Genomic DNA, 14,074 nt, shown 5'->3' with positions numbered 1-14,074 from the left:
TAAAGGTCTGCGGAGGAGAAAGGCCAATATTGTAGGGGTGGCAGAGGTCTCTGAGTTGGATCATCCCCTGGTAAGATCTGGGTTAAAGGTCCCTCCTCGGGGCCATCCAACATTAAACATAGTCCCTTCTCCCTCACATAGAGTTTGCCATTTTCCTTTCTTTATTTCAACAGATAAATTATGAGCTCAGCTCTTAACGTCAGTCCAGTGAGCTAAAGTCAAGTCCAAAGGGGTTGAGATAGTCTGTCCCATGTTGGAAGGGGAATAAAAGAGATAGGAGAACAAAAGGATCTGGAGAACACCGAGAACAAAGAGACAAAGGCGGCCCGATCGCTGCTCGAGTAAAAACGAAACTGAAGCAGATGGCGGCGAGCGGGACCCAGATGATGCTTCCCGACAGAGGCGAACTCGATCCGAGTTCTTCAGATAGGAGACAGAAAAACCTGTCTCCTGGGGGCAATCAGGAGCGTCCTCCAGATTGCTGGGTGGTGGTTCTCAGGCCCGTCAGCCCCAACTCAGAGCACCCAAAGGGAAGGCATCCAGATACTGAAACCGGTTGAAATCGAGAATTTTTCCAGAGGACAGATATAAAAGTACAGACATACACAGACAAGACGGGAGGCGCCTCTTACCTCTGAGGGGTCCTAGATGAGGTCTGGGGTCCTGTAGAGACTCCTGGCTGGCTCGCCAAATGTGGGGTTCCCCGGAGGGGTCCCCGCTCAGGGCTGTCTACGGGACCCCAAGAACACTCACGCAGGACGCTCTCAATGCAAACCGCACGAGGTTTATTGATTCCGATGCATCGGGGCTCAACACAGATTCCTCTCGCAGGAGGAAAGGTGAAGAGCCCCTAGCCACGTGTTTGGTCAGCTTATAAAGGCTGAAAACTATAGGTATGCAGAGTCATAGGGGCTTTTCAGCCGTGGGTTCCCGATTGGGTAGGGCCCACGAGGCGGGCTCGTGAGGGTCCCTCTGATTGGGTAGGGCGTACAAAGGGCCCGGTCCTTATGGTATACTTTTTACAAAATGGAGGTAGTTGCATACTTTTTACAAAATGGAGGCAGTTGCAAAATGGCAGTTCTGTGATTCAGTGCAGTAGTAAGCAAGCCATATTACAGAAGCTTAAAAAGGCAAGTTAGCAAAGCAGCTAGAAAACAGAGCAGCAGAAATAGGGCAACTTTTATCCTTTCAAAGTAAGGTCTCATTATAGCCCAGGCTAACCTGGAATTCACTATGGAGTCTCAGATAGGTCTCAAATTCACAATGATCCTTCTACCTCTGCCTCCCGAGTGTATTTTTTTCCTGATATTTATTTATTTGAGGGAAGATAGTGAGAGTGGGTGTGCCAGGGCCTCTAGCCACTGCAAATGAACTCCATTACCATGTGCCATCATGTACATGTGGTTTACGTGGGAACTGGAGAATTGAACCTGGGTCCTTAGGCTTTGTAGTCAAGTGTCTTAACCACTAAGTCATCTCTCCAGCCCCATTTGGTTTATTTGTGTGTGTGTGTGAGAGAGAGAGGGGGGGGGTACACACCAGGGCCTCTTGCGGTCATGTGCCACTTTGTACAACTGGCTTTATGTGGGTACTTTCCTTTCTTTTCCTTTCTCTTTCTCTCTCTCTCTTTCTTTTTCTTTCTTTCTTTCTGTTTGTTTTTGTTTTTCGAGGTAGAGTCTCACTCTAGCCCAGGCTGGCCTGGAATTCACTATGTAGTCTCCCTGAATTCACGGCGATCCTCCTACCTCTGCCTCCCCAGTGCTGGGATTAAAGGCGTGCGCCACGCCCGGCCGGAGGAGGATTTCTGTGCGTTCTAGGCTCAAGCCTGGGCTAGAGCAAGATCCTACCTGGAAACTCAAACAAAAATTCTTACATGGGTGGGTGTGGGCGCCCACGCCTTTAATCCCAGCACAGAGGAGGGAGGCTGCTGGGAGTTCCAGGCCACCCTGGGGCTACAGCGTGAGATTCAAGGCAACCTGGGCTAGAGGGAGACCCTAAATGCAAACAACTTCGGGCAATGCTAAGGACACCTGGGCTGTGGGACGCATTCCCCATTCCCAAACCAACCAGCCAACTGTGGCAGGTGGCAGGAGAATCCAAAGTTCAAGGTTTCCCGGGTTAGAGTACTCCCCACAAAAGACCTTCGCCCCAGGCCCTGCGTCCTCCGCCTCCGCTGCCCGAGGCGAGGCGCGGCCGGCGGGCTCAGTCTGCTGGGCGGAGTCCTCAGCGCCGCTCCCTGGCCCTGAGTATTAAACGCCAGCGACCACCTGTGCCACCCACCAGGGACCTCCGCGGGTCGTGGGCGCCAGGTAAGCGGCAAGGGTGCGGGGATCGGGCCCTGGGGGACAGCTCACCTGTCGGGGAATCCGGGCTAGACTGGGCTGTGCAGACCGGGCATGGTGGCCCTGAATCCAAGCAGAGGTAGGAGGATCGCTGGCTTTTAGTTCAAGGCCAGCCTGGGACTGTAGTGTGATGCCAGGTCAGCCTACCTCGGAAAAGCCGGGGGTGATGGGGCTGTGGCTCCAGAGCACCAAACTTAATTCAACACATAGCCTAACTCGGGGCCCGGGAGACGGCTCAGCAGTTGAGTCGCTTCCCTGCAAAGCCTAACAACCTGGGTCTGATTCCCTACTAGCCACATAAAGCCCGATGAACAAAGTGGTGCGTGCATCTGGAGTTCATTTGCGGCAGCTACATGCCCCATTCTCTCTGCCCTCTGTTTCTGCTTGCAAATAAATAAGGGAAAACTAATTCAGTAAACTATGTTCTTCTTTTACAATTTTATTTGTTTTGTGTTTTTCGAGGTAGGGTCTCTACTCAGACTGACCTGGAATTCATTATGTAGTCTGAGGGTGGACTTGAACTCTGGGATTTCTCCTACCTCTGCCTCCCAAGTGCTGGGATAAAAGGCGTGCACCACCACGCCTGGCCCTTTTTTTAATTTATTTTTTACCTTTTTTTGGGGGGGGGGTTGTTAGATTTTTCAAGGTAGGGTCTCACTGTATTTCAGGCTGACCTGGAATTCACTATGGAGTCTCAGGGTGGCCTCGAACTCACGGCAGTCCTCCTTACCTCTGCCTCCTGAGTGCTGGGATTAAAGGCATGTGCCATCACGCCTGGCTTCCTTTTATTTTTAAGATTGGGTCTCCCCATGTAGCCAAGCTGTGTTCCAGTTCATGATCCTCCTGCTTTTGCCTCCCAAGTGCTGGGATTACATGCTTGTGCCACCACACTGGCCATTAATGAACAAATATTGAACTACTGCCTATGAGGGAGAACTGGTTGTTTGTGGGTCTAATCCTGAGACAGAAGTGCTTGTGTTTTGGAAGTGGGTGAGGAAGACAGATCTGACGTCAAGATGATTGCATTTGACAAAGAGAAGAAGTCTGACCCTGAGCCTTAACTAGACCACAGGACCCAAAATCTGCCTGCTGTGTTATATGGTTTTTTGATAAGAAACTTTTCCACCAGGTCCTTTTGTAGGTTTTATTTTTATTTATTTATTTATTTATTTATTTATTTATTTATTTATTTATTTACTTATTTTGGATTTTCAAGGTAGGATCTCACTCTAGCCCAGGCTGACCTGGAATTCACTATACAGTCCCAGGCTGCCCACTGTGAGTTCAAGGCCAGCCTGAGACTCCATAGTGAATTCCAGGTCAGCCTGAACTAGAGTGAGACCTTACCTAGAGAAAAAGAGAGAGAACATGCACATTAGAGCCTCCAGACACTGCAAATAAACTCCACACACAACACCTTGTGCATATATCTTTTATTTTATTTTATTTTTTTTTGAGGTAGGGTCTCACTCTAGCCTAGGCTCAGGTGGAATTCACTATAGAGTCTCAGGCTGGGGTTGAAGATGTGGTCCACCATGCCTGGCCACTTAGGAGATTTTTTTTTTTTTTTTTTTTTTTTGTTTTTGTTTTTCGAAGTAGGGTCTCACTCTAGCTCAGGCTGACCTGGAATTCCGTAGTCCTAGGCTTGAATTCATGTTGATCCTCCTACTTCTGCCTCTGAGTAGTGGGATTAAAGGTGTGCACCACCATACCAGGCTCACTTAGTTTTTTTTTTTTTTTTACTTAGGAGATTTTATTTATTTATTTTATTTATTTATTTAAATTTATTTTATTTATTTTTTGAGGTAGGATCTTGTTCTAGCCCAGGCTGACCAGGAATTCACTATGGAGTCTCAGGGTGGCCTCAAACTCAAGGTGATCTTCCTACCTCTGCCTCCCAAGTGCTGAGATTAAAGGCGTGCACCACCACGCCCAGCTGGATATTTTAAATAATTGATGTCAAACCACACATGGTGGCCTGTATCCTAATACTTGGCAGGTGAAGGCAGGAGGATTGAGATTTGAGCCTAAACTACACACTGAGATCTGACACAAAAAAAAGGTAGATAAAGCCGGGCGTGGTGGTGCACACCTTTAATCCCAGCACTTGAGGCAGAGGTAGAAGGATTTCGAGGCCACCCTGAGACTCCACAGTGAATTCCAGGTCAGCCTGGGCTAGAGCGAGATCCTACCTTGAAAGACCAAAAAAAAAAAAAAAAAAAAAAAAAAGTAGATAAAATAATCTATGCTCAAACACAGTTTTGCCTGCAGGGCAAGTGTTCTGCCATTGAATCATAATTCAAGACCACCCTAGGACTACATAGGGAATTCCAGGTCAGCCTGAGCTAGCCTCAAAAAAAAAAAAACAAAAAACAGCTGGAGAGATGGCTCAGTGGTTAAGGCACTTGCCTGTATTAAAGAACTAAAAACCAGGTTTCCTACCTCTGCCTCCCAAGTGCTGGAATTAAAGGTGTATGCAACCATGCCTGGCCTTCAAGTGCTGCTTTTTAAACCAGGAAAGAAAGGCAAGTTTTTACTTCTGTGGTGTGGAATGTCTAAACCTCCTCGAGTACTGGTAGGTTTTTTAAATTTAAATATTTTATTTTTTTGAAAGGGAGAGTGCGAGAGAATGGGCACACCAGGGCCTCCAGCCACTGCAGATGAACTCCAGATGCATGTGCCGCCTTGTGCATCTGGCCTACCTGGGGTACTGGGGAATTAAACCTGGGTCCTATGCTTCACAGGCAAGAGCCTTAACTGCTGAGCCATCTCCAGTGCATGGCGGGCTTTCAATAGTACCAATACAGTAAGAAGTGAAGGGCAGTGGGTTTTTCTTGTATCTTTTCAAACAATTTTATTTAGAAAGAGTTTTATCCTTTTTTTAAAAAATTATTTGTTTATAGTCAGAAACAGACAGGGTGGGTACACCAGGACCTGCTGCCCTGGGTATACTGGGGAATCAAACCTGGACCATCAGGCTTTGCAAGCAAGAGCCTTTAACCACTCAGCAAGCTCTCTCTCTGGTCCTTTTTGGTTTTTGTTTGTTTTAATACTTAATTCACTTGGAAGGCAGAGGTAGGAGGATCACCATAAGTTTGAGACCACCCTGAGACTGCATAGTGAATTCCAGGTCAGCCTGGACTAGAGTAAAAGTCTACCTCAGAAAAGCAACAAAAAAAAAAAAAAAAATTATTCATTTGTAAGGAGAAAGAATGGGTACACCAGAGCGAGCCTCTTGTGCATCTGGCTTTATATGGGTACTAGGGAATCGAGCCCAGGACATCAGGCTTTCAAGCAAGCCTTTGACTTCTAAGTCATCTCTCCAGCCCCTCTTTAAATTATTTATTTATTTGCACACAGAGAGAGGAGAGAGTATGGGCACGCCAGAGCTTCTGCTTCTGTTGCTTTTTTAAGAATAACTTTCTCGAGGGAGGGTTTCACTCTGGTCCAGGCTGACCTGGAATTCATTATGTACTCTACTCTCAAGGGCTTCTTGTGACTGCAAATGAGCTTCAAGGAGACCAGAGTCCCTTAGTCCTGCAAATGAACTTCAGACTCAGCACCATTTTGTATATCTGGCTTTATGTAGATAGTGAGGGAATTGAACCCAGAAAGTACCTTTAACCTTTGATCTATCTCCCCAACCCTTTTTGTTTGTTTTTCAAGGCAGGGTCTCGCTCTAGCCCAGGCTGACATGAAATTCACTACGGAGACTCAGGCTGACTTAGAACTCACAGCCAATCCTACCTGGGCCTTCCTTTCAAGTACTGGGATTAAAGAAGTGTTGGGATCATTTTCTATTTTGTTTCAATAAATATGAGTTTGGGGTGTTTTTTTTTTTTTTATGGGGGAAGGTCTCAAGGTAGGGTCTCACTCTAGCCCAGGCTGACCTGGAATCCACTATGTAGTCTGGGATCAAAGTCGAGTGTCACTATGCCCGGACTTTTTTGTGTGTGTGTGTGTGTGCTATCTTTTCATTTCCAGGTGTGTGTACATGCCAGGGTCTCTTGCCACTGCAAATGAATGCCCCTTCTGTCTTATGTGGATGTCAGGAGAGGCTTTGCAGACAAGCAGCTTTAACTGTCAGCCATCTCTTCAGCCCCTCTTTTGCTTTTTTGCAGGGAGGGGCCAGGATCTCCCTGAATGCCTGCAGCTGGGTTAGTACTTGTTGGGTAGACCAGGCTGGCCTTGAACAGTCCTCCTTCCTCTGCCCCCAGAGTGCTGGGATGGCAGGTGGACACCGCTGGACCTTGCTCTTTTGGTTTCGTTTTCCTTTTTTTCTTTGTTTTTCCAATTTACTTGAGAGTAAAAGGGAGAGAAAGAGGCAGAGAGAGAGAGTACACCAGGGCCTCCAGCCACTGTAAACAAATCCAGACACATGCGCCACCTTGTGCATCTGGCTTATGTGGGTCCTGGGGAATCGAGCCTCAAACTGGGGTCCTTAGACTTAACAGGCAAGCGCTTAACTGCTAAGCCATCTCTCCAGCCCTCTTTTGGTTTCTTTTTGTTTTTGTTTTTTCAAGGTAGGATTCACCCTAGCCCAGGCTAACCTTATAGTCTTGGGCTGATCCACCTACCTCTGCCTCCCAAGTATGCTGGAATTAAAGGTGTGTACCACCACACCCAGCTGGTTTCTTTCTCTTTTTTTTTTTTTTTTTTTTTTTTGAGATAGGGTCTCTAGCCCAGGCTGAACTGGAATTCACTCTATTCTCAGGGTGGCCTCTAATTTATGGTGATCCTCCTACCTCTGACTCCCCGAGTGCTGGGATTAAAGGTATGCACCACCAAGCCTGGCGCAGCTGGTTTCTTTTATTGAATATTTGTTAGAGAGACAGAATCGGCATGCCAGGACCTCCGGCCACTGCCCAGGCGCCAGGTGCATATGCCACCTTGTGCATCTGACCTATGTGGGTATTGGGGAATCAAACTGGGTCTTTAAGCATCTGGCTTTATGTGGGTACTAAGGAATCAAACTTACTGCTTAGCCATATCTTCAGCCCCTTGGTTTCTTTCTTTCTTTTATATTCTGGTTTCTTTGATATTGTACTTATTTATAAACAGAGAGAGAGGACACTAGAGCCTCTTGTCCCTGCAAATGAATTCCAGATGCATACACCATCTTGTGCATCTGGTTTTACATGAGCACTGGGGAATTGAACCCAGGCCAGCAAGATTTGCAGGCAAGTACCTTAACCACTGAGCCATTTCTCCAGCCCCCTCCTCCTCCTTTTGGCTTCTTTTATTTTATTATTATTATTATTATTATTATTATTTGAGGTAGGGTCTTACTCCAGCCTAGGATAACTATTTCATTTATTAGAGAGAGTGAATGAGAATGGATGCCCTGCAAATAAACTCCCAATACATGAACCACCTTGTGCATCTGGCTTTATGTAGGTTTATTTATATTAATATATTTTATTTTTGTTTTTGAGTTAGGGTTTCACTTTAGCCCAGGCTCACCTCAGGGTGTATGTAATCTCAGGGTAGCCTCCAACTCACAGTGATCCTCCTACCTCTACCTCCAAAGTGCTTGGATTAAAGGCATGTGCCACCATGCCCTAAAACTTTATTTTATTATATTTTATTTATTTGAGGAGGGAGAGGCAGAGAGAAAGAATGAGTACACCAGTGCCTCTAGTCACTGCAAACTCGACATCCTTGTGCATCTGCTTATGGGGGTACTAGGGAATTGAACCTGTGTCCTTAGGCTTCACAGGCAAGTACCTAACTGCTAAGCCATCTTTCCAGCCACCATTTTTTTTCTTTTCATAATTTTTAATTAACATTTTCCATGATTATAAAAAATATCCCATGGCAATACCCTAACCCCCGTACTTTCCCCTTTGAAATTCCATTCTCCATCATATTACCTCCCCATCTCAATCATTCTGCTTACATATATACAATACCAACCTCCTCCCTTCCTTTCTCTTCCCTTTATATCTCCTTTTTAACTTAACTGGCCTCTGCTACTAAGTATTTTCATTCTCACGCAGAAGCCCAATCATCTGTACCTAGGATCCACATATGAGAGAGAACATGTGCTTGGCTTTCTGGGCCTGGGTTACCTCACTTAGTATAATCCATTTCAGGTCCATCCATTTTTCTGCAAATTTCATAACTTCATTTTTCTTTACCACTAAGTAGAACTCCATTGTATAAATGTGCCATATCTTCATTATCCACTCATCAGTTGAGGGACCTCTAGGCTGGTTCCATTTCCCAGCTATTATAAATTAAGCAGCAATAAACATGGTTGAGCACGTACTTCTAAGGAAATGAGATGAGTCCTTTGGATATATGCCTAGGAGAGCTATAGCTGGGTCATATGGTAGATCAATCTCTAGCTGCTTTAGGAACCTCCACACTGTTTTCCACAATGGCTGGACCAGATTGCATTCCCACCAGCAGTGCAGAAGGGTTCCTTTTGTTCCACATCCCCGCCAGCATTTATGATCATTTGTTTACATAATGGTGGCCAATCGGACAGGAATGAGATGGAATCTCAATGTAGTTTTAATCTGCATTTCCCTGATGACTAGTGACGTAGAACATTTTTTTAAAAATATTTTATTTTTATTTATTTGAGAAAGATGGGGGGGGAGAGAATGGGCACATCAGGGCCTCCAGCAACAAACTCCAGATGCATGCACCAACTTGTATATCTAGCTTATGTGGGTCCTGGGGACTCGAACCTGGGTCCTTTGGCTTTTCAGGCAAGTACCTTAACTGCTAAGCCATTCCTCCAGCCCTCGTAGAACATTTTTTCAGATGCTTATATGCCATTCGTATTTCTTCCTTTGAGAATGCTCTATTTAGCTCCATAGACCATTTTTTGATTGGCTTGTTTGATTCCTTATTTAACTTTTTGAGTTCTTTGTATATCCTAGACATTAATCCTCTATCAGATGTATAGTTGTTTTTTTGTTTTGTTTTGTTTTGAGACAGGTCTTATACAGTCCAGTCTGGTCTCCAACTCTGTAGTTTGAGGATGAGCTTGAGTTCTGTAGCCCACAAAGGAACTCCAGACACATTTACCACCTTTGCATCTGGCTTTATATGGCTACTGGGGAATCAAACATGGGTCTTTAGGCTTTGCAGGCAAGGCCCTTAACCACAAAGTGCCCTCACCAGGCCTCTAACCTTGAATTTGTCATCCTCCTATTTTCACTTCCTGAGAGTTACAGGTGCATGACACTACCCAGAAAGGTTTTTTTTGTTTTGTATTTTTGTTTTCAAGATGACCTGGAATTTCACTATGGAGTCTCAGGGTGGCCTCTAATTGGAAATCCTCCTTCCTCTGCCTCACAAGACTGGGATTAAAGGCATGGGCCACCACACCCATCTTATTTACTAATTTTTATTTGCAAGCAGGGAGAGAGAAGACAGAGAATGGGTGTGCCAGGGCCTCCAGCTGCTGCACATGAACTCCAGATGCATGAACCACATCTGGCTTTTACATGGGTACTGGGGACTTAAAACCAGGTCCTTAGGCTTTGCAGACAAGCGTCTTAACCACTGGGCATTCTCTCCAGCCCCATGTTTTTTTTTTTTTTTTTTTTTTTTTGGAGGTAGGTCTCACTCTAGTCTAAGCTGGTAAGCTGGTCTTGAACTCAGAGCTCTGACCTCTGCCTCCCAAGTGCTGGGATTAAAGGAGTGCATCGCCATGCCCGGCTAATTTGCATGTTTTAAGTGTTATCTTCTGTGCTTCACTTCTCAAGGTTTGTGGCACATGCAGTTGTAGAGAAAACCAAATTTAGCGTATGAGTTTTGAATTCTCAGAAATAACATTAGTGGGAAAGAGTTAAGGCAGAAAAGTTACTGAGACTGGAATGCAGTCCAGTCCCATGCTAGACAACAAACTCCCCACCACTGAACTACACATCCAAGCCAGAAATACCTTTCTTTATCTCCAAAACTGAGTCTTGTAAATTGCCCTTTTTCCTATTGTTTTTGAAAGACTAATGAGATTTTTCTTTGTTAAATATTTGTTTAGTTGAGAGAGAGTATGGACACACCAGAGCCTCCTGTCTTTGCAAACAAACTCCAGACACATTCGCCCCTTTAAGTCTGTCTTTAACACCAGTACTGGGGAACTGAACCTAAGCTGTTGGGCATCACAGGTAAATGTCTTTCTCCAGCCTCTGTAGTGAGTTTATTGTAATTTCAAGAGTTCGGGCTGTGCTGGTTAGGGATGTGAACTAGCTCCTAACTTCGTGGTGAGCCCTCAAGTATCTGGGTTTCATCTCTAGCACCAGTAAAGCAAAGCAAACTCCCCACCCAACTAGATATGGTGGCCCATGCATGTAATCCTAGCACTCAGGAGGTGGAGGCAGGAGGATTGCTTGGAGTTCAGGGTAAGCCTAAGCTATATACTTCATGCTTTCCAGGCCAGCCTGGACTACAGTGGAGGCACACCTTATCAAAGGCAATGCCTGATATTGAAAGTATGATTCTGGGGGCTTGAGACATGGCTTAGTGGTTCAGGCATTTGCCTGCGAAGCCTCAGGACCCAGGTTCTATTCTCCAGGTCCCATGTAAGCCAGATGCACAAGGTGGCACACACATCTGGAGTTCGTTTGCAGCTGCTAGAGGCCCTGGAGTGCCCATCCTCCCTCCCTCTCTCTAATAAATGAATAAAATCTTTAAAAAAAAACCACACAAAACTAAACAAACCAACATCCTCCCTGAACTATATAAGGTAAACCTCCCTAAGGTGCAGAGATCTCAACCCTGGCTGAGCTCCAGCTCGTGCCCGGAGTGCTTGCGGTTGGGACCTTCCCTTCCATAGCCAGGGCTGGAGCGGCTCCTAAGTAGGCACTATCGGGTTGTGGTGCCAAGTGGGAGTGGAGTAGCCAGCGGGGCACTTTGTGATGACCTGAGTTTGACTGAACAAATCGTGAACGGGACCACCTGAAGTAAATAAACAGCGTTTTGTGTTTTTTTGTTTTGTTTTGTTTTTGCCTCTCTTGAAACATTTCTTCTTACCAACATCACCTGCCAAAGCTGTCAGGGGCTTGAAGTGGCTGCAGCCCCGTGCAGAAGACCTTTCTGGAATTTTAAGACTTCCAGCTGCGGCCACTCCCGGCGGGATGGCGCTGCAGGCAGCCTTGGAGAGCTTCCACGCAGAGACCAAGTGCCCCGTGTGTCTGGAGGAACTGACAGACCCGGTCACGGTTGAGTGCGGGCACAACTTCTGTCGCTGCTGCATCCAGCAGTCCTGGGCCGGTCTGGAAGGCAGGTTCCCCTGCCCGGTGTGCCGACACCAATGCAAAGAGCCTCACCTGCAGAGCAACGGGCAGCTGCGGCGGATCGCCGAGATCACCCGGCGGCTCCCCGGGGGCAGCAGCGGCAAGCGGCCGAGGCCCGGGAGGACGTGCTGTGACCCGCACGGCCAGGACCTGAGCCTCTTCTGCGAGGATGACCTGGAGATGCTGTGTCCCCAGTGCGCACAGGCCCCCGAGCACGGAGGCCACCGGCTGTCCCCCGTCGCGGAGGCCGCCAGCCACCACCGCAGAAAACTGCGTGGCTTGGTGGGACCCCTGAAGCGGCAGCTGGAGGAGGTTCAGAAGCTAATGAGCGAGCAAAGCAAACAACCCTCGGCCCTGAGGCAGCAGATGGAGAGGCAGAGACAGAAGCTGTCTTCGGAACTTGAGCATCTCAACCGATTTTTAGAACTCCAGCAGCAGACGGCCGTCTCCAGGTTGGCAGAGGAGGAGGAGATCCTCCGAGAGAAACTCAGCAAAAACATAGAGGCGTTCTCCAACTATGGCTCCACGCTCAAAAGCCTGCTGGGCAAGATAGTCCAGCACAGAGCGATCTCAGACACGGAGCTGATAACAGAAGTGAAAAATTTCTATAAGAAGTGCGACAGTGAGATGAGCCCATCCATCCTTTCAGTTCAGCTGAAGACAGACACCTGCAATTTTCCTCCCTTGTGTTCTGCCCTGCAAATACTGATAAAGGAGTTCAGAGAAGAGGTCATTCTAGACCCAGAAACAGCCCACCCTAACCTGGTCGTCTCTGAGGACAAAACATGCGTGAAATTTTCAAAGAGGAAACAACGCCTTTCTAACTGCTCAAAAAGGTTCACAGTCAACCCTGTTGTGTTGGGTCTCCCCTATTTCTCTTCTGGGAGGCACTTCTGGGAGGTGAAGGTGGGGGACAAGCCTGAGTGGGCCATTGGTGTGGGCAGAGCCTGTCTGTCGAGGAGGGTGAGGCAGGCATCCACCCCACAGGGGTGCTGGAGGCTGCTGCTGAGCTCGGAGGGCTACCAAGCCCCGGGAGCTGACCCTGCCCCCTTGCGGCTAGAGGTCAAGGCCAGGAGAATCGGCGTTTTACTGGACTACGAGCTGGGGCAGCTCTCCTTCTATGACATGCCTGAGAGCTTGCACATCTGTACTTTGGGGGACACTTTTACCGAACCCCTCCAGCCTTATTTCTATGTAGGCCCTCATTCAAAACCCATCCAGATCTGTACAGCAATGGATTGAAAGAAAGCCCACCAGGTGGACAGAGCTCCTTGAATAGGTCTTTGTTTTCCGTGCTTTCAACGGGGGATTTCCTAGGGGGATTGCTGTTGGATGACAGAAGGAGCTCCAGGTCAGCCAGTGTGAGGCTACCTCGAAAAAAAATTAGAATAAATTTAAAGATTTATCTGCATGGGTATGGTACCAGTGTCTTACTACTGCACATTAATGTCCATCCAGCTTTAAGTGGGTGGCTAGGGGACTGAAATGGGGCTGTTCGGTTTTGCACACAAGCATCTCTAACCACTGAGACACCTCCCCAGTGCCTCATCTTTATTTGCACGTATTTGCACGTGCAGGAATGTGTTTGGGCACACCAGTGTTTTCCCACTGCAAATAAAAACCAGACACAATACCCCGCAGTAATTCCCTCACTCCCCTCCCCCCACTCCTTTTGGAACCCAGCTCTCCCTCATATCCCCTCCCCCTCTCAGCCTTTTATTTTGATGTCATGATCTTTTCCTATTATTACGGTCTTGTGTAGGTAGTGTCAGGCACTGTGAGGTTATGGATACCCAGGCCATTTTGTGTCTAGAGGAGCACGTTGTAAGGAGTCCTACCCCTCCTTTGGCACATTCTTTCCACCACCTCTTCCACAATGGACCCTGAGCCTTGGAAGGTGTGGTAGAGGTATTGCAGTGCTGAGCACTCCTGTCACTTCTTTCCAGCACCATGGTGCCTTCTGAGTCATCCCCAAGGTCACTGCCATCTGGAAAGAAGATTCTCTAATCAAAAGTGAGAGTAGCATTAATACATGGGTATGAACATTCAGAGAAGTACTTACTGGACAGTTTGATAAGCATAGTATATATATTTAGCAGATGGCAACAGATGTTACACCCCTAGGGCTCGTGACTACCCCGTTTTAGGTGTTGAGTATCAGTGATGTATTCCCTCCCATGGAGTGGGCATGCAGTCAAATCAGAGGGCATCTGGTTTCCTCCATAACAGATGTGCCACTACTGCACCCATTGGCTCATTTAGCCTGACTGAGCCATCTCCCAGCCCTCTGCTTTGCTTCTACACCCATCATGGGCCGGGAATTCCCAGAACCTACCCCAAGGGCTCTGACGCAGGCTCCTATAGCACTGGGCCTGACGGCCATGATCGCACTTGGAATGACACGTGGACACTGCACCAGAGTGAAAGCCGCACCAGCGCCTTCCCTGCTTGCGTCTGTACTTGAACAATCCCAGCTGG

General features: G+C 47.3%; 1 protein-coding gene across 1 annotated transcript; it reads left to right on the top strand.

Annotated features, from left to right (window-relative positions):
• The first annotated feature begins 11,437 nt into the window (after nt 1-11,437).
• LOC101598533 (putative tripartite motif-containing protein 75) lies at nt 11,438-12,939 on the top strand. The gene has a single exon (XM_004669176.2). It carries the CDS (start codon nt 11,438-11,440, stop codon nt 12,836-12,838), a length of 1,401 nt encoding a protein of 466 aa, XP_004669233.2. The 3' UTR covers nt 12,839-12,939.
• The last annotated feature ends 1,135 nt before the right edge of the window (nt 12,940-14,074 follow it).

The sequence above is a fragment of the Jaculus jaculus genome, chromosome 12 (assembly GCF_020740685.1).
Source record: "Jaculus jaculus isolate mJacJac1 chromosome 12, mJacJac1.mat.Y.cur, whole genome shotgun sequence".
In the NCBI taxonomy this organism is placed as follows: domain Eukaryota; kingdom Metazoa; phylum Chordata; class Mammalia; order Rodentia; family Dipodidae; genus Jaculus; species Jaculus jaculus.
This window is presented reverse-complemented; position numbering and strand designations above follow the sequence as displayed.